Source organism: Silene latifolia, chromosome 1 (genome assembly GCF_048544455.1).
Source record: "Silene latifolia isolate original U9 population chromosome 1, ASM4854445v1, whole genome shotgun sequence".
Lineage (NCBI taxonomy): Eukaryota > Viridiplantae > Streptophyta > Magnoliopsida > Caryophyllales > Caryophyllaceae > Silene > Silene latifolia.
The window spans coordinates 25,365,589-25,384,823 of record NC_133526.1 but is presented as its reverse complement, the minus strand read 5'-3'; the positions used below and the strand labels follow the sequence as shown (position 1 = coordinate 25,384,823).

At 37.1% G+C, this 19,235-nt stretch overlaps 2 protein-coding genes and 1 long non-coding RNA gene across 4 annotated transcripts; 2 read left to right on the top strand and 1 right to left on the bottom strand.

The window, feature by feature from the left end:
• Positions 1-3,842: 3,842 nt before the first annotated feature.
• Positions 3,843-8,452, bottom strand: LOC141601665 (uncharacterized). Of its 2 annotated transcripts, none has more exons than XM_074421961.1 (3): positions 7,991-8,452; positions 5,497-7,009; positions 3,843-4,929 (listed from the first exon to the last, which is right to left on the bottom strand). In XM_074421961.1, exons 1-3 carry the CDS (start codon positions 8,360-8,362, stop codon positions 4,682-4,684), a joined length of 2,133 nt encoding a protein of 710 aa, XP_074278062.1. In that variant the 5' UTR covers positions 8,363-8,452; the 3' UTR covers positions 3,843-4,681. The 2 variants fall into 2 exon arrangements, with proteins under 2 accessions (XP_074278062.1, XP_074278067.1); XM_074421966.1 differs by having other exon boundaries at positions 4,619-4,929; positions 7,796-8,291.
• A 3,995-nt stretch (positions 8,453-12,447) lies between these two features.
• LOC141601658 (uncharacterized) lies at positions 12,448-14,067 on the top strand. The gene has a single exon (XM_074421954.1). The coding sequence runs from the start codon at positions 12,568-12,570 to the stop codon at positions 13,807-13,809; it is 1,242 nt and encodes a 413-aa protein (XP_074278055.1). The 5' UTR covers positions 12,448-12,567; the 3' UTR covers positions 13,810-14,067.
• A 1,583-nt stretch (positions 14,068-15,650) lies between these two features.
• Positions 15,651-16,754, top strand: LOC141601652 (uncharacterized). The gene is made up of 2 exons (XR_012524364.1): positions 15,651-15,763; positions 16,164-16,754. It is a non-coding gene; the product is annotated as an uncharacterized LOC141601652 (long non-coding RNA).
• Positions 16,755-19,235: the final 2,481 nt, after the last annotated feature.

Below are 19,235 nucleotides of genomic sequence, written 5' to 3'. Positions count from 1 at the left end.
GCTGAATTGGTCACTCAAGTGCTGGCGTATACTAAGTTTTTGAAAGAGATCTTGTCCAAGAAACGGTCTTTTGATGAAGTTGAGACGGTGGCATTCACTCAAGAGTGCGCGGCCGCATTACAAGCTAACTCACCACCAAAGCTAAAGGATCCAGAGAGTTTTTTTATTCCTTGTCATATTGGTAGTATATCCATTAATAAAACCCTTTGCGATTTGGGGGCTAGTATTAGTGTCATGCCGTATTCTATATGTAAAAAGTTAAAATATGGGGTCAACTACGTGTCACTAATATGACCTTACAAATGGCTGATAGATCTTTAAAGAAGCATATGGGTGTCTTAAAGGATGTGCCAGTTAGAGTAGGGAAGTATTTCATTCCAGCTGACTTTATCGTTATGGATATGGCTGAGGACTCTTAAGTCCCTATTATTCTAGGTAGACAGTTCCTCCACACTACAGGAGCACTCATAGATGTTAGGGATGGTAGTTTGACACTAAGAGTTGGGGATGACACTATTAAATTTGCTCTTGATAACGCTTTAAAGCGTCTCCACTCAATAGCTCCATGTTATATGCTTAATATTGTTGATCCAGCTATTCATGATTCCTTTACTTTGTGTTTTGACAGGAATCCGTCTGATGCCCCTGCTGCTGCATCAGGACCATGGAGCAAGGAAGTAGATGAGATAGAGAAGTTAATTTATGGAGATGAGCCTCATTCTGAGCCAGTTTATAACTTTGATTACAATGTTGATATAGAAGCCGGGCTGGATGCCTTGGAGGCCGAGATTTTCAAAGAGGAGCCCGTCAAAGTTTTTGATGAAGCTCCTACGACGGATGGAGCACCCCATCTCCTTCCAAATGATGATGATGATGATTTGAAGAGCGATGAACATACTTGCTCATATTTTACATTAGACTTTGAGTTTGATGAGCCAGAACTTTATTCATTGCTTATTTTCTTTGCTTGGACTATTTATTGGTGCTACTTATGTTTTTGTGTAGCACGTGCGCTACTTTTTGATTTACTATTACGTGCTTTAAGTTGTATTGATTGTTCCTTGGATGGACATTTGTTTTAAATGCAGGGAATTTACTCGTTAGGATGAGTACTCGATCGAGTGGTGATGGGCTCGATCGAGTACCTTGCTCTTTGGGTATAAAACGTAGCCAGATGATTATGGAATTGCGTGGTTGGTTATTTTCCTCTATTTTTGCAGCTGGTTTGGGGGAACTCCTACGCTCTTACCCGATATTCTCTTCCCTTGTATCTACTTTTATTGTATTATCTCTAGTTATTTTCCATTCCTTCTGTTAGATGTGTCCTTAAGGTTGCTGAAATTTTTTGTGTGATTGTTATGTTTTAGGCGTCACAATGAGGACACTGTGATATTTAGGTTTGGGGGAGGAGTTTAATTATGTTGTGTGATTTACTTATTGTTGTGTGCTTTTATATCAAAAATCCCATAAAAATTAAAAAAATTTCAAAATACAAAAACATGTTTTTCCTTTATTTTAGGTCGAGTCTTGGTGAATTGAATAACCATGATGTTAAATTGTATTGTTTTTGCATTTGAATCCCATATAGTTGTCTATGTACTTCGTTTTGACCCGTTATTCATGAAAACAAAGCTCATAACTCGAGTCTTGATCGTATTTGACATGCGTTATGCTAATTAGATTTGACACAATTATGTTAGTAAACTATTTAAATTCTGAAGTCTATAGAGCTTCCTAGGCCAGGAACATCAATAAACAAAGCTCATAACTCGAATTCTGAAGTCTATAGAGCTTCCTAGGCCAGGAACATCAATAAACAAAGCTCATAACTTGAGTCTTTATCTTTGTCTTACCTACCATATGTGTGATACTTAACCTGTCATAAATTTTTTATGGATATACCCGTCACAAAGAAGGCTTACTGCGAAATAGACAAATTCTTATATTTGTGACGGGCAATATTCGTCACAAGTTTGTGACGGGTCAAATAAAATCCACTTGAGTAGATAAAGACAAGTCATTTGTAATTTTCTAAGCACTCGTATCTTTGTCTTATCTACCTATATATATGTGTGATACTTGACTAGTTGATCCGTCACAAATTTACGACGGATATATAAGGAACGTTATAAAGGAGACTTACCGTACGAAATAAGTAGGATATTTATGATTATTTGACATTTTGATAAGGATGTGAAATAACTCATGTCAACGGTGATGGCCGGCAGGCATGTCAGTTGGCCAGTTAACCTCATAGTCACGTGTTTATCGCGTGCTTCTAATACTTTTTTTTCCCAAGCTGATTACTTATGTCATTGTGTGTCGTACTGCCCTCCCAGTAGATGCTAGCCACGTGTCCAAAAGGTGGAGATTTTTTTTTTTTTTTTTTGACAACAATAAACTTCAAAAGGTGGAGATAAAGCCTAAGATAAGGGAAATGTCACTCCAAAATTACTAATTTCACTCATATTTGAGTTAGTATGGACACTCCTCCTAACCAGTCGTCCCGTGTCCGACACCGCGTCGAACACACGCCTAAACATGTTATAGTTTAGATGATGAATGAAATGTCGAAAAAGATTGATTAGAAGATGAGTTTGAGTGGGAAATGAGAAATAGTTATAGTCAAGGTCAAATTTTATCTTCACTTATTTAAATATAATATCAAATACATTACAAAAATAAAATCATATGTTATTTATAACTAGGGATGGCAATGGGTAGGGTCTGGGTAGGGTCCGTCTAGACCCGGACCCGAGATTTTCTCTTTGGACCCGTACCCGACCCAGACCCGCAAGGGTCTAAAATTTGAGGACCCATACCCGGACCCTATGGGTAAGGGTAGGGTCTGGGTCTACCATGCGGTCCGAGTTTCACCACGTTAGAATAAGATTAACGGTATGGGGTCTATAATATTAAAAAAAAGATTCATATTACTTTAACATTATGAGTTTATTAATCTGCCGTTAATGGTGGTTGTCGGTCGCCGCCTATTAGAGAGGTGGTTGTCAGTCGCGTATCAGTGCTGTGGTGGTGGTTTTCTTGTGTCTGTGGTGGTATTGCCAGAAGAGTTTGGTTGAGTTTTATCAGTTTATGGGATGAGGGAAGAGAAAGAGACTTTAGTTGGTTTTACTGATCACAAAGTATGAATTCATAAAAGTTGTGATTTTTTTTTTTTTTTTTTCTTTAATAAAGGGTCTAAGGGTCGGGTATGGGTCTCATAACTTAGACCCAGGACCGACCCAAATATTTTCTTAAGACCCATACCCGACCCATACCCATTGGGTCTGAAAAAATGAGACCCATACCCGACCCATTAGGGTCCGACCCTCAGGGTTTGGGTCGGGTCTCCGACCCACTGCCAAGTGCCATCCCTATTTATAACTATAAAATATATATTTAATTAAATTTAAATAACGTGTTCCGTGTCCTAAATTTCATGGGATGTCATATCACGTGTACGTGTCCGTTTTGATGCAAACTATCTCATATTTGTTAGGAAGTAAATAGTAACATGTGTTTAGATTTAGGTTGCATTATTATGACATTAATAAAAAGTATAATAACATTATCATTCCTGAAATAAATTAACCACTACCTTTAGTTGATGCATTTGATGTTGTAGGCAAAAGTTCCAACATCCAAGTTTAGTTTGACATCGGCACTGATGTCAAAAGCACAGTAATTAGCGCTTATAAGTTTGTTAACCGTAAAGGGGTTGGTTACTACTTTTGTGGTTTTCGTTCTGTATGGATAATCTTATACTGACTTGTTTACAAAGAAGCTAAGGGGGCGTTTGGCATAAGGGCGTAGGAAAAGCGAATGAAAAGCTATTCATTTCCTTTTATTCATGTTTGTTTAAGCAAATCAATCATTCCCTTACCCTTCTCATTAGTCAGTCATTACCCCCTAAATCCTCTATATCCACTCCCCCACCACCTAGGGCAACCTATTCCCTTTCCCTAATTAATCCAAATCACCCCACACAGGCCACAACCATCACTGTCAGTTTGTCAACACCCCGCTCCGACACCTGCTGCCACCACATAAAGTGCAACGTCGCCGCCCTTCTATCACTAATGGACGCCGGTGACCCACAACTGGTGTCGGCGACCCCTCCGTCACCATCACCTACCGAGTTTGAAACACTCTACTGACCGAACTCCGTGCACAACCTTCTTAAAAAATCGCTCATCACCATCTATCCTGCCATCTGCCTCCATATTGCTGGCGCACCACCCACAGCCACTACAACTCCGATTCAACTTCTAACCGGTGTTTTAGGGGGTGGGGAAGGGATTTCGGGGGTTGGGGGAGGGTGTTCAAGAGTGGCTGTGGCGATTTTCAACGGTGGGGATGGGGGACAACGGTGGCGTGGGTTGGGTGGCCTGAAAAACTAGAGCCACCACAGTTGGTATTGGTAGTTTTTGTGGTGGTAGTGGGTGATGTTGGATCATGGGATGGACTTCTGAAGTGAAGTTTTCTTTAGAGGGTCAAACCAAACAATGTTTTTAATCCAAGGGAATTTGATTCCTTACACCTTGTATCCCTTTGTTGATTCCATTTACTTTCCCTTTCCCGAACCAAACACCCCCTAAGTTGTATATACAACCGGAATCTTTTTTTTTTCCAATAATAAAATCTATGGAATTCTAGTAATAAATAAATCACTTGCTAATTCTCAGCATGCAACTGCATCGGTTATTGTTTTCTCAGACAAAATTGAATTTACAACATCCTTTACAAAGGTATAAAAACAATCGCGGCACGAATGCGGCAGTAAGGCAGACCTTGGGAGATGCTGAACTTGATTAACATGATGGCATACTAATGTAGGGATGGATCGAACTATATCTCGATGCGCTAAACCACAGGAAGCCAAGATTGTGTGAGTAGAAAGTCTGGCAATTTCCTTGAATGTTTCTGATTCTGGAATAAACAAAGAAAAAGGATTTTGCTTTTAAGGACAAATAATCATAAAACAGGCTGAAAATTATTGCAGCAACAATGCATATCTAGGTTTTTGCAACTGTCAATAAACACACTCCAAAAGTTTTTTCCAAGTCAATATAACCACCCTACTCCAGCACTTCAAAAGGCAGGGAGAGTATCAAAAGATCAAAATGTAATAATCTTTCCCTGATCCGAAACTTGAAAACATATAGAGGTTGTTTCATACGACCATAATTAAAGTTGTACTGAGAACTGCGTAGATCTGACTCCTCCATAATATATGAAACACATACAATACAAATGAACACATATTTCGATTAAGTAATAGGCTAATCAACGGGTCCTTGTGAGAGGCGCAAGCAAAACACGATCCCCTCGAAAGGCCCGTGGATTAGCCTTTAACCCTGTGGAGTAGCATTACCCTACAATTAGGTGAGCCGCTGTGCTTTACTCCATCATACTCCAAAATAAAAGGCTAGTGATGAATAACAAATATAACGGCAGATGATTTAATGAAGCACGAAGATAATATGAATAGCTTACCTAAACGTTTCTCTTTACAAAGAAGCTTCATATTAAGCTTGACAAGAGACAAGATCTCGCCCTTTGCCTCACCATCTTTACTAGCCTTCTTGGTCATTTTATCCCCGCTACTCCTAGGACATTCAGATACTTCCTTTTCCTTCAATTTGTTAGAGGACAAGTCACAATCCCTGGCCACCGTCTCTGGTAAAAATGCTGGACAGACAGAAATCTGGCGGTCACTAGAGAACTTTGGCAAAGAAGGGCTAAGATTTGCACCAGACGCTAAGCTAGCTCTCTCATAGCGAGAATCTGTAACACAATTTTGTGCCTCATCTTTGCTTTTCCCGCAAAAACTGAACTTCCCAGCCTTTTTCTCAGGAGTTGCAGATATTCGCTGCCTTTGTGTATTGGTAGAAGATACATCACAATTTCCTACCACTGCCCCATGTGAAGATGGGCCAGACGATGCTAAAGAAGATTTATTACTGAATATATTAGTTTGAACCTTTTTCTGCGCCTCAGGAGCGACATATGATCTAGGCACATCGGAGGTGCTATGCTTACATAAGATCTGAGAAAGGCTTCCATTCACCTTCTTGGCAAGGTTTGGGGTTGTTCCATTAGCGCACATCAGATCTTTCTTAGCAGACAACACATACTTTGACACACCCTCATCTACCTTCAAGCCTTGTTTGTTTTTTGGAGCACTAGAGTCCTTTTTCGCCTTATTAGCCAGTTGCAATGATTTTGCCGCACTCATCAATTTCCAAGCTCTTTGAACATTATACGATTGTTCTTTTGGGGTGGGGTCGCCGGAAGTTTCTCGTGTCTTTGATTGTGAAAACATAGTGGACTGAGACTGGCATGATCGTTTCGGAGTCATTTTCGCCTCCTTCTTTTGGCCAACTTTACCACTGGGACAAGACAACTGAGCCGAGAAACTCAAGGATCCAGCTCTGAAAGCATCCCAGTTATCACGCAAGACACTTAAGTTCTTATTAACATCTCGGCATTTGCGAAGTGTTCTAGCATTTGACTCCCTGTTATTAGACAGTGGAATCATATTAGGTTGACGTAGTTTGCTTGAAGATGAACTACTTGCGCGGTCAGAAACAATAGCTGATGAAGAGAACTTTGTCTTATTCGAAGATGCTAATTTAAGTAACCTCTCAGTACCAGGATTAGCCCTCCTTGGCTCCTCCGCTTCCCTCACTATATCAAATATAGAGACTGGAGCACTCGTTGCAGACTCATCAACATCCGCATTTTCCAGTTTAACTTCCTTTGGAACAGGTGAATTTTCCACATTATCGCCCATTTCATTATCACTTTGCTCAGCTCGTAGAAGATCGCAATCATGACAATACCAGTCATCTTCAGGTACCGTGGCACCAAGACCAACACAGTAAGTATGAGAAGCTGAGTCACATAAATCACACAGTAGAAGAAGACACTCATCTTTTGAACCCTTGCAGACAGAGCACTTAACTTGCCCATACGGATCCACAGGCTCCCCGAAAGCATCATAAATCTACAACAGGAAACAACCTTTCAGAGACAATACTATAACAATTCAACCAATACAACCATTGACAACACTAATTTCTGGTGCCGTTTGTATAGAGTACAATACAATTTACAAAATTACAGCCTCAACTGTAACTCAATACTATCTACACCGTGCAAGTTATTTATAGAAAACGCTTCTACTTGCAACATCACATATCCCATACATTACAACCTCTCAACAATACTATTTACAACCCAATGCTTGCTCCGAGCATTGCTATATACAGTCTTTTTCCAACCTTCTCTCCCACATATGCTTATGATACTATGGAGTATTATTATAGCTACCTTTTGCTTATCATCCATGTAAGTAAAACAAATACTCCCTTGATCCCATTTATATTGTCCCCTTTTCCACTATTTTTTTTCTTCAAAATTTATCAAGAAAAAAAGAGTGAACATCCAATACTACCCCGTCTAAGCAACAACTTATCCCTCCCATCACAATTTAAATTAAAAAAAATCTCATATAACTTCTTCTAAAACCACCCGGAAACAGACAGTAAGACATTATCAATGTAATGGACAGAGTACTTTACTACTAATTAGAGCATCTACGAGCGGAAAATGTTCAAGAGAAGAACCGGTGCTTAGCATTACTCGCTCCAAGAATATATGCACCACTTGTTAAGTGTCGCAGAACCGGGATTTGCAGTTACGAGGCTAAGAATTTCAGGATGGGCAAACTAGTAATGCAATAACATTAACATAAATTAGTTAAAATCTCGGAAATTTATAAAACATTTACCATTTACGAGGCGGCCATCCCTGCTCTAACCCCCTAGCTCCCCCACTGCTTGTTAAAAACCTCAACAGCGCAATGTTAAGCATATGATCATACTTACAAAACCAACTAACTTATACCCACAAATTAAACAACATAAAATCATCAAGATTCAAGAATTCGTCAACATTTATCAATTACACAAAAAAAGAACCTCACCTGATCACGAACTGGGATCGGAACCGAACCTTTACCAATAAAGCTCCCATCTTTCCTCATACGACGAATAGAGCTAAAGCGTCCTCTACACAAAGGACACCGAGAATCGATTTTCGACCATTCAATGATGCATATGAAGCAAAAATAGTGATCGCAACTATCAATGTGACCTCTGACGTTTTTTCCTTGATCGGCAAAACAAATGCCGCAATTTTGTGGCGGTAATTGCGTCGGAATTTCATCGTCGTCTTCATCGGAGGGGATAATTGGAGCTTTGCCTTTGTTTGGGGATGGTGTAATTGGTGATTCTACGGTTAGGGTTTCGGTTTTTATACGTTTATTTGGGGATGAATTGGGATCGGGAGGTTCCATTGGATTGAGTTGTGTGAAGATGAGATTGATGTTTTATGAACCCGAATTTCCGTAGAGTTATTATTTTTTTTTTTTTAGAAAAAGGTCTGTAGAGTTATCATATGTCAAATAGGTCGGGTTAATGTTATTTTTATTAAATCACATATCACGTATTTTTTTTTTATTAGATAAGGAAATTAGGTTGATCCTCTAGTATAGATCAACCTATCTCATTCTTTCGAATAAAAGTCATAAAGTCAGTAACCTTGTTGGCTTCACGAAAACAATGTTTAATTATCACTTCATCGAAAAAATGAAGGTCTAATTTCACATCCTTGATAATACTAGAAATTTTCCAAGGAATTTCCCAAGTATCTCGAATCGAGTTAATCACACATAAATTATCACCCTCCACAATTAACTTTGAGATTCATAAATATTTAGCTGCTAAAATACCTTCTTTTAAAGCGAGAGCTTCCGCAACAAGGATACTATTGGATCCGCACTTTTTTGCTCCCAACAAAACAACTTTACCATTGTGATCTCTTATAGAATATCCTAAAGCAGCTTTATTACCTTCTATTCTCGATCCGTCAAAATTTAGCTTTAGGAAACCGTTTCTATGTTTTTCCCACCAAATTTCTTCCTTACTAGAGTTGTTTCTAGCTCACTCTTCTATCTCGAGATTGTTGAGATCCTTAAATCTAGTCACATTCCAGGTCTTAGTGCTATTATTACATAAAGTAATAAGTTTGCTGATACTTAAATTAACATTATTAAAGATAATATCATTTCTATGAAACCATGCATTCCACCAAATAAAAATAATCTTAATGAAATCATCTTTTGGAATTAAATCTTTGAGATAATTAAGTTTCATTAGAAAACTTTGACTTGTAATATTATCATATTTTAACAAAAACTCGTTGAAACTAATAATGTTGAGGTCTTGGATGACAGACCCAATTAAGGGACATTCGTAAAAGAGGTGATCTTTGTTTTCAATAGGGTTGTTGCACAGAACAGAATGAGGTGGGACATCAATATGACTCTTAAGAAGTCTACTTTTCGTTGGAAGACCGTCAACACAGGCTTTCCAAAGAAAAAATTTCAATTTTGGAGGAAAATCACGTATCACGTATTGATTTATCAGTTGAAATTATTACGATTTTGGTAGAGTTATAATCTGATATGGTGATTTAGAAAAACCCTTTCATACTTGAGAAGTTAATATATGAGTTGAAATTAAAATATGATTTGAGTACATCTTAGTACTCGGTAATATAAAAGACTTTGCAAAAAAGTGTAGCAAAATGCAACTTTTTTTGTGAGACGATTTGAAAAGAATATTTAACTTTACGACTTTGCCTCAATAAATTTTTTTTTTTTCCATGGCTCAAAAATTATCAATCTTTTTTTTTGAAAAGAGGTTTTACTTGTTACGCCCTCTACTTTTTTATTTATTCCTATTTTGCCCTTGAACTATGTAATTAATTAAAGTAAAAAATATTTCTCGTTTTTTAGTTTATGGTTTTCGGAGACGGTGTTTACAAAACTATAATCGGAGACTTTTTTAAATTATTGTTTTATAAGTATTGGATTTTGGTAATATCTTTTACAACAACTAATAATTGTATTATAGTAAATGATTTTCGTTGAACTTTTTCATTTTTGATTTAATTACCGCTTTGTCGTAAATGAGTTTGGGGCGATTTTTAGAATAATTAATTTAATATGTATCCGGTCTTAAAAAGACGTATTCTTCACCAACTATTACTTTTACTCAAAAATTCACTCAAAAAAAAAGTGGCCTTGTCATGTGAATTACAAGACGCGACCATGGTGGTGTCATGTGAATTACAAGACGGTGCCATGGCCATGTCGTGTGGTTTACACGACATAACCATGTGTGTGTCATGTGGTTTACATGACGGGTCCATGACCATGTCTTGTAAGCCACACGACACTCCCATGGCCGTGTCTTGTAATCCACACGACGGGTCCTTGGCCATGTCTTGTAATCCACATGACGGGTCCTTGGCCATGTCTTGTAATCCACACGACGGGTCATTGGCTGTGTCTTGTAAGCTACATGATGAGGCAAATTTTCGTATTTTTTTAAATCGTATTATGTGTGCTGCTAAATTGAATTTTATTTTTTAAATCTTGTAATCATTATTCTTTAAACGATATAATCTTTTCATTCATTCAAGACGATTTTTTGTAACGATTTAAAATTGTCTTGAATGATTGAATTAAACCTAGTTTATAGACAATTTTTTGTAACGATTTTTTGTAGGATGAATGAATGAATGAATTAAATCTTATTTGCATATTTATTTCATAATATTCGTTTATGCGGTATAAATTTTTTGTAGTTAGTCTATCGAATAATATTCTTTAAACGATTTTATCTAATTTGCTTATATTTTCTGTAATTAGATCAAATATGAAAAGTTCAACGAAAATCATTTACTATAATACAATTATTTTTTATTATAAAAAACATTACCAAAATCCAATAACTATAAAACAATTATTTTAAAAACCGTCTCCAATTTTAATTTTGTAAAAAACCGTCTCCAAAAATCATAAAATAAAAAACTAGAAATATTTTACTTTAACTAATTACATAGTTAAAGGGCAAAATAGGAATAAATGAAAAAATAGGGGGCGTAACAAGTAAAACAGGGGGCGTGATATAGCAAATCCCAAAAATAATGAGGCAAAAAAATACTATAGCACAGGCAAAAGAGAATTTAATTTACCTATAATTACATAAAAAAAAACGTAAAAATAAATAGTGACAAATAAATAATTTCTCATCAATTAAACATGAAACACAAATACTTGTGTAAGACGAGATTTAAACATCTATAGTTATTTCGCTCTCTATTTCTAGTTGGCACTCGATTAATAAGCTATTACACACTCTTTTAAGTTTTAAGGGTGGTTGCTTCTTGACAAACCTCTTGGCTGTCTCTGCAATCCGAACGGGAAGATAACAAAGATTTGTATTCGTTTATAAGTTCTCTAAACGACTGGGTCGAAATAAATGAGATCTTTGTAGACAAAACAAAAGTTAATACACAAATTTTTTGTAAAATGAGATTTTTAGTTTTACGCACTAATAAAATTACGATTAAATTTATTGTACAATTATATTAATGTAAAATCGTTTTAACTAATACGAAGTACACACAATTAGAAATACTTTAGTTTTTCTAGAGCTGATCATATGGCCTAGGCCCGCTAGCCCGACCCGGCCCGATTTTTCCCCGAGTTTGGGCCTCGATTTAGGCCCGAAAAGCCTAATCAATATAATAGGGCCGGGTTCGGGCCGCCTTTTACGGCCCGAAATTTGACCCGGCCCGCCCCGAACATATGCAAAATTTACGAATATGTACAATTTAAAAATGTTGATAAACATTTAGTAAAATAATTAACCAATCAATTGCTGTATTCTAAATAAGCCGTAGTCACTTATTTACATGTATTAGTTTGATATGGCTTAGTATTTTCCTTTACGAGTATTTATAATTTTATATGATAAAAAATGAGCTAATGATTTTGTGTCACACTAGTGGGATAAATTGTTTACCATTATCGGCGTGCTAAGTCAATGTTTTTGAGCCTAAAGAACAACAAATATCAAATCAATTACAACACTACAATAACTTACAGTGAGCACTGCACAAAATATATTATTACACTACTGAAAATTGTGCATTTAGTTTGTATGAGTCACCTCAAACAGTAGGTTCATAAAAACTACATTACGTTACTACTTCTTAATTGACAATACTCGAAAAAATCACGTAATTCTATATAAAAATTTTGAAACCAAATACACAAAGTATCTAACTTCATAATTGAGATTTCTAAACTTATTTCAAGAGGAAAAATATTTAGCTTGAATCGGCCCGAAAGCTAACTTAAGCTCGCATGGGCCGGGTTTGGGCCAATACAGGCCCGCACTTGTAGCCCGGCCCACACACATGGGCTTAGTTTAATGATTGGGTCCGGCCCAAACCCGACCCGGCCCATGATCACAGTTTTTCGGAGTAAATCGCATTAATTATTTTGAAAACAAAAGTGTCGGTTGAAAAGCGGAAACATAAAGTGACAAAGATCCGAGGAAACAGGCTTCCCTCATTCACAATCACACAACCTTTATATCATTTCCAACTTCCTCTTCCTCAAATTTCCCCCAATTTTTCTCTCTTATGTCTCTTCGATCCATCAATGGCGGAATCTCCTTCCTCCATCTCCATGAAGACGATCCAATCTGGTCCCACCACGATCTTTCTGTAGAAATCGCGGCTCGAAACGACGGCGTATCGCGCCATAATCAGGTAAATTTCGTCATGGACTTGTTTCATCAACGCGTTGAGGAATCTAATTTGATGGGTTCTGATGAAATTGTGTCAATTATCGTAAATGAAGAAACTTTTGGAGTAATTGATGAGAATGGTGATGTGGGTCGTCATCCTTTAGGGTTAGGGTTAGGGTTTGGTGATTATGATGATGATTGTTGTAATTTTGGTGGGTTTGCTGCGTCTGATTGTGGGGATGATTTTTACATTGCTAGGAGGAGGGACAAGGGGAGTAGGGATTTTGATGAGAGTTCATCTAGAGGAGTTAGTGGAGGGGTAAGAACGGTTTGGATCGAGTCGGATTCGGATGACGAGGTTGAGGTTGAGGGGATTGATAATGTTTTATTGGAGATGAATGTGGGTTCTGATGATGAGGAAACTTTTGGTGTTGATAATGTGAATGATGATGGTGATTTGAGTGTTACACTTTGTTGGGATTCATTTCATTTGGATGATGATGATCATGGAGAGGTGAATAATCACGATTTCGAGTGGGAGGAGGTTGATGATGATGATGTTGTTGTTGAGAGGGATGTATTGGGTTTTGTTGATGATAATGTGGATGAGGAGGAAGGATTGGATTCGAATTTGCACATCTCAGGGCCGGAAGAAGAGTTTGAGAGAGATAGTAGGGTGTCGAATTCCGAGTGGGAGGTTTTGTTGAATCGTTTGATTGTGAATCATCATTTGGATAGGAATGTTGATGTGGAGGACGAGGGTGGTCCTTATTTTGGGGATCATGATGATTATATTTATACGGCCGAGTATGAAACTATGTTTGGCCAATTTCCAGATGGGGGGAATGCAATATTGGGGCGGCCTCCGGCTTCTAAAGTTGCCATTGAGAAGCTTCCCTCAGTGGTGATTACGGAGAAGGATGTGGTTGATGAGAAATCACTTTGTGCTGTGTGTAAGGATCATATTGAGGTTGGAGAGGAGGGAAAGAAGTTGCCTTGTTCCCATCTCTACCATGGGGATTGTATCATCCCTTGGCTCGGGATTAGGAACACTTGCCCGGTATGTCGTTTTGAGTTGCCTACCGATGACCTTGATTACGAGCAGAGGAAGACAAGGTCAGCTCGTATCAACTAGTAGGTGAGATAGAAAGGTCCATAGAAGAGAATCAATTGTTTTTTTTTTTTTTTTTTTTTTTTTTAATCTTTTTCCGGAACTATATATAATACTAATACTGTAGTACTTTTTACAATGTAGATATGATTCTTTGCAACTGTGGCTTGTACGTATTATAAATGTTTGAACTCCATCTATCTTGGGAGTTTGTAATTACATATAAATAATGTGTGAACCCCCTATCCATTCGCATATATATATTCAAGGTTTATGTCTTGATTCCGCCGATGTTGGTTAGTCTTGATTACTGCAATGCTTCTTACTGAGTTGGATAGTCTTGATTACTGCAATGCTTCTTACGTCGACATCTCCTCTACAAAATGAAGATAATTCATTCAGAAATTTCTTTTTAGAATTCCGTTGGGACTTAGCAAAGTGTATGAAGATAATTCACTCAGAAATTTCAGGACATTTATTAAAACTATTTGTAATATTTCTATCATTTAGCTAGACGATGAACATTTCAAATCTTGTAATCTTTCAATCACGCTAATGAATTTACAAGTGATTTCATTAAAATAAGTACGGATGCAGCCATTTTTATGGTGATGAAATAGGCTTGGAGTAGTAGTTAGGGAAGCTAAAAAGACGGTCCATTCTTAATATAAAAAGATAAATAAATAAATGAAACACCCAAATATGAAATCGATAAATAAATGATCGGGGCAGAGAGTAATAAATAAACAAGTGGTAATAAGGTAGTGACGAGATGATGACTGAATAATGAAGTCGAAAAGGATAGATTAAGAAGGAGGGCCATACCCGGGTGGTTAGTCGTTGCTGATGGGGAGGTGATGGAGTGTTTTAAATAACACAAATTCTCATTTGTGACGAACATATACGTCGTAAGCTTGCGACGGGTCAAATATTACCCATGTGGGTGGATAAGACAAAAGCAGAATGCCTAAGGAGTAGCAATCTGTTTTGTCTTATCTACCCACATGAATATTACTTGACCCGTCGCAAGTTTGTGACGGATATATCCATCAGAAGAGAGACTTGCTGTTTAAATAAATGAACAAGTTAGCCAATTAGGTCCTTCAATGGGCCATAATGGCCTTATAAATTATAATGACGTCCATCTAATAGAAAAGTAGAGGAGGGGTATAATGTGCACAAATATGAAACCAGGAGGGTAGTATGTACAGATCTTAAAATTTAAAGTACCACGTGAAAAACGTCAAATTAATCAAGTGAATTTTCTAGAAAAGTAAGACTATGTTCAACAATAACATTTGACATAAAAGGATAAAAAAAAAAATCACCAAAAAGCATTCATTAAATAATCAAATGAAAATGAATGTCACAACATTGTGTTGACTATCTTTTCTTTCTCTATGACACTAAGGGCATGTTTGGCCTGAATTCTCAAAAATGAGTTTTTGGTTTTCGAGCTTAATTTTTTAAAAGTGTTTTTCAAAAACAAAAGCACCAAATTGATGTTTCTATTTTTATGGACAAAAAAATTGATTTTTAGCTTTTGGGAATTTTTTTTAACTTTTAAAAAATGATGTGTTTGGCCAAAAGTGTTTTTAAGTCCAAAAATACTTTTACAATCTAGGCCAAACACACACTAATATGTGATTGGATAACTCATTTTCAACTTTAAAAAAACAAGAAATGACACATTAAAGTATGTAAATAATGTCAAAATTGTGAATGTTATAGAGTGTTATCAATAAAGTATCTAAATTATAAGTGAGTGTTACTTGTATTGAGGATTTGAGGTAGAAGAATGATAAAAAGGTGAAAATATTAATACGAGTATTATTATAGTCATAACACTTGTACAGTAATAACAAAAGTATTTGATGTACATAGTCTAATGCTGTAAAATAAAACCCCATTGCTCCACAATTCCTCCAGCTCGCATCACCTATTCACCTGCAACGCTCGATCGTTCCGCAAATTCTTAGTAAGTCACTCACTTTTCTTCCCCCAAATCCCCAATTTTCTAACCTAGATTGCTATTTTCCATCTATCAATTGTTTTCTTTTAATTCCTTATCGTCTATTTCTGCTGTGAATTTTAATTATTTGTTAGTTCAATTCCTACCCCCAATTTTATAAACCCTAATTTCAAAATTTATCATTTTAGAATCCTAATTTCATCTGGTTTTACCAATATCAAAGAAACTTAATACTCCGTATATGTTATGCTTCATTTTAGATTGATGCTTTTTCAAAACACGAAATCTTCGTCGGTTGGTTTTAGATTTTCCGTTAGTAGTATTCGTAATTTTTTGACGCTATGTTTACTGTAATGACGATGATGAATTTTTAGCATTAACGAGTTTGCTGCTATATTGTTGGCAGTTTTTGCCAGTGATTTCCAAAATCATGGGTTCGCCACACGCCGAAGTAATCACCCTTTACCGATCACTTCTAAGAACAGCTCGCAAATTCCCGGACTACAACATCAGGGAGTATGTCAAGCGTCGAACCGTGGATGCTTTTCGTCTAAACAAAACCCTAGATGACCCTTCAGCTATCTCTTCTGCTGTTGCTGATGCTCGTTCCCAGCTTGAAATTGCCAAGCGTCAAGCCGTTGTTTACTCTCTTTACGCTCCCAAAGTTAAGAGCATCATGGACCTCCACAACTAGTTTCATCAACTCTTGTTCAGGGTGCTATATTTTTCTCTTATGATTCTGTTATATTTACTTTTCTGACTGGTTAATTTAGCTTTGATATTACTGCAATTTATTGGCTGCTCTTGTTTTTGGTATGTATGATACAAACCAAATTTTTACTTTGGCGATTAATTTTGGGGAATGATAACGCCAAGGGTAAAACACTTGTGCCACTCGTTTTGGATGAGTATTGATTGATTAGTTTATCTATGTCAAGCCTAAATACGAGTGAACACAATATATTTCCGAGTGGCGTTGTGGCCATTTTTAATGTTTTGTCGAGAGCAAATGAGTTATTCCATAGTTGAATGGACTAGATTAATAAATGAATTATGCTTGGTGGGCAGGCAAGTCATGGCTTGTATCTTCACAAATTCTCATTTCAGACGGCCTATTCAGTCTGAAGGCTAAAGCACTTGTGCCGTCTGAAGTGATACTTACTGTTGTATCTTAGTAGGATCAGTAGTTCAGTACCCGCCCCAACCAGATGTACTGTATGTGTCTTATGTACTCAACTTTAGAAGTCCCAAAGGAATATTTTTTGATTGTTTTGCAAATAAGGTATGCTGCCTTGAAGTGTTAAAAGGTAAGTTTGATATGGTTATAGACTTGTAGTAGGCTTGTGGGCTCTTGCTATGGTGAGAAATGAGAATATCATGTAAAAATCGTTGAGATGAAATTTCTTAGTCTAAGGTACAGCTTAAAACATTGCTGCACGGTGCAGAAGGTGAAGGTGAATGTATGTCTGATCCTGAGACCATTTCGACCGTACTTAAGTGCAGGTGGTTTGCGACCTAGGTTTCTGGAGTTCAATTATAAGGCACTGACACATGTCTGTAAGGTGTTGACATTGACCATGCCTTATCTACTAGGAATTGCTTGTCGTGTAGGCTCTTTATTGTGTCCCGACTCGCGAGCCTTGTTAAATGTAATTGCAGAGGCTTAGTTCACTCCAGTGCCACGATCTGGTTTAGGGCCGGCCAAGCCACCCTGACGAAGGTAAGGTTTGCTGGCCAGACCCTGAACTGACCCGTGTGGTTAATCAGGCTCCACTGGTTGGACTGTTGGAGATATCTGGGCCTTAGCCCAACCCGAGAATGTTTTTCTGATAAATATTTTTCGGAATTACTTATTTCACATACGGAATTTACTTTTTCACACACACTTTTTCATTATTTTTCCATTTCATACCCTTTTTCCTAAACCTTCCTAAACCTAATCAAATTAACTCTATTGTGTACCCTTTTTCCCTAAAGCCTAATGTAATTGCTCCAAAAACTTGAACAATTGATGGTAATTCTCTACTTACTAAAGTAACTTGGTCGTTTATCGATCATTAAAACTTTTTTTTTAACAGTGTTTATTTAATTTATCATTGCTACAAATCGAATCAACTAGTTTTCCACTTGTCCCTAAACCCAGATCTTGTTGTTTCCATTGTTAAGACAAAACTAATCCGGAGTACTTACTTGTCCATCGATGCTACCTGCCATGACATTACATTAGGGCCACAATCAATATTAATGTTTTACCTTTAGATTTTAAAGTGAGATTCATATTGATGTTCACTAGCACAGGTTCTATAATTGAATAATTAATTCAACCTATAGATGAGAAGGTAGCAAAGGTTCAAGTTTCCAATCGGCTTGCTTCATCCCCTCTGTTGTGCGGAAGCGTGAATATCCCGTGTCCACATCTCATAATAGTACGATATTGTCCGCTTTGGGCCAAGCCCTCACGAATTTACTCTTGGGCTTCTTCCCAAAAGGCCTCATACTATTATATTTTGTAGACACTTATAAAGATGAGCTTCATTTTTATTCGACCGATGTGGGACAAGGGACAAGGGTTTGCACCCTAACACCTTTGCGTGCTTGTTTATGGGAAAATTGGCTGGTCAGTCAAGAGTCAAGGTGGTTAGGGTATGGTCGGCCGGACGGAGCATGATTGGCTGGAGGGTGGGTTGTCGGAGGGGCTGTTGTGGTGAAGAGGGGGGATCAAAAAAATCTATTCAAGAATGGATCGGAGGGAAAAAAATGAGAAGTGTAAAATTGTAAAAGGTGTATATGAAAAAGTACAACTCATATTTTTATTGATTTTGGGTTAGTGGGTCAGACCTAATTTTTCGGGCCCTGGACCAGCCCAGAACAGGCTGCATGGACAGCAAAATTGTTGACGTGACAACACGGGCGGGCCGGGCAACAAAGTAATGTCAAACAAATTATCTTTTACTCGTATGTGTTTTTGATGATCATAACCAAAGAGTCATTTTTGAGAGTATTTTCCATCTTAGTGTTACAAATTAGCCAAATTCGATCCTCCGTACCAGGGGCAACGATTCCTACTCGGCCCCTCTCTCCGTTGAATCACTGATGGATTAAATTAAGGATCGTGCTTCTATTTTACTTAGTGTGTCATATTATTGTGCTCTTTAATCAATGAGAATGCATTATTTTAATTTAACTTATATTATGTTTTGTTATTGATTTCTCATAGGTTAAGGAGTATAATGACGTGATACACTAGAAATGTTCAAAAATTTCTCTACTAAGTACTTGTAACTCTATAGAATCAGAACTATGCACAATATAATTAATATTGTATTCAACTATTAAGATTTTTAATGGGTATTTATTTAACTATTGCATCTTCACTACCCGTGATTTCATTTAACTCGGTGCATCATATTGCCATACTCCGTAATCAACGAGAATCCACCATATCATTTCATCTAGATTATGCTTTGTTATTCACGAA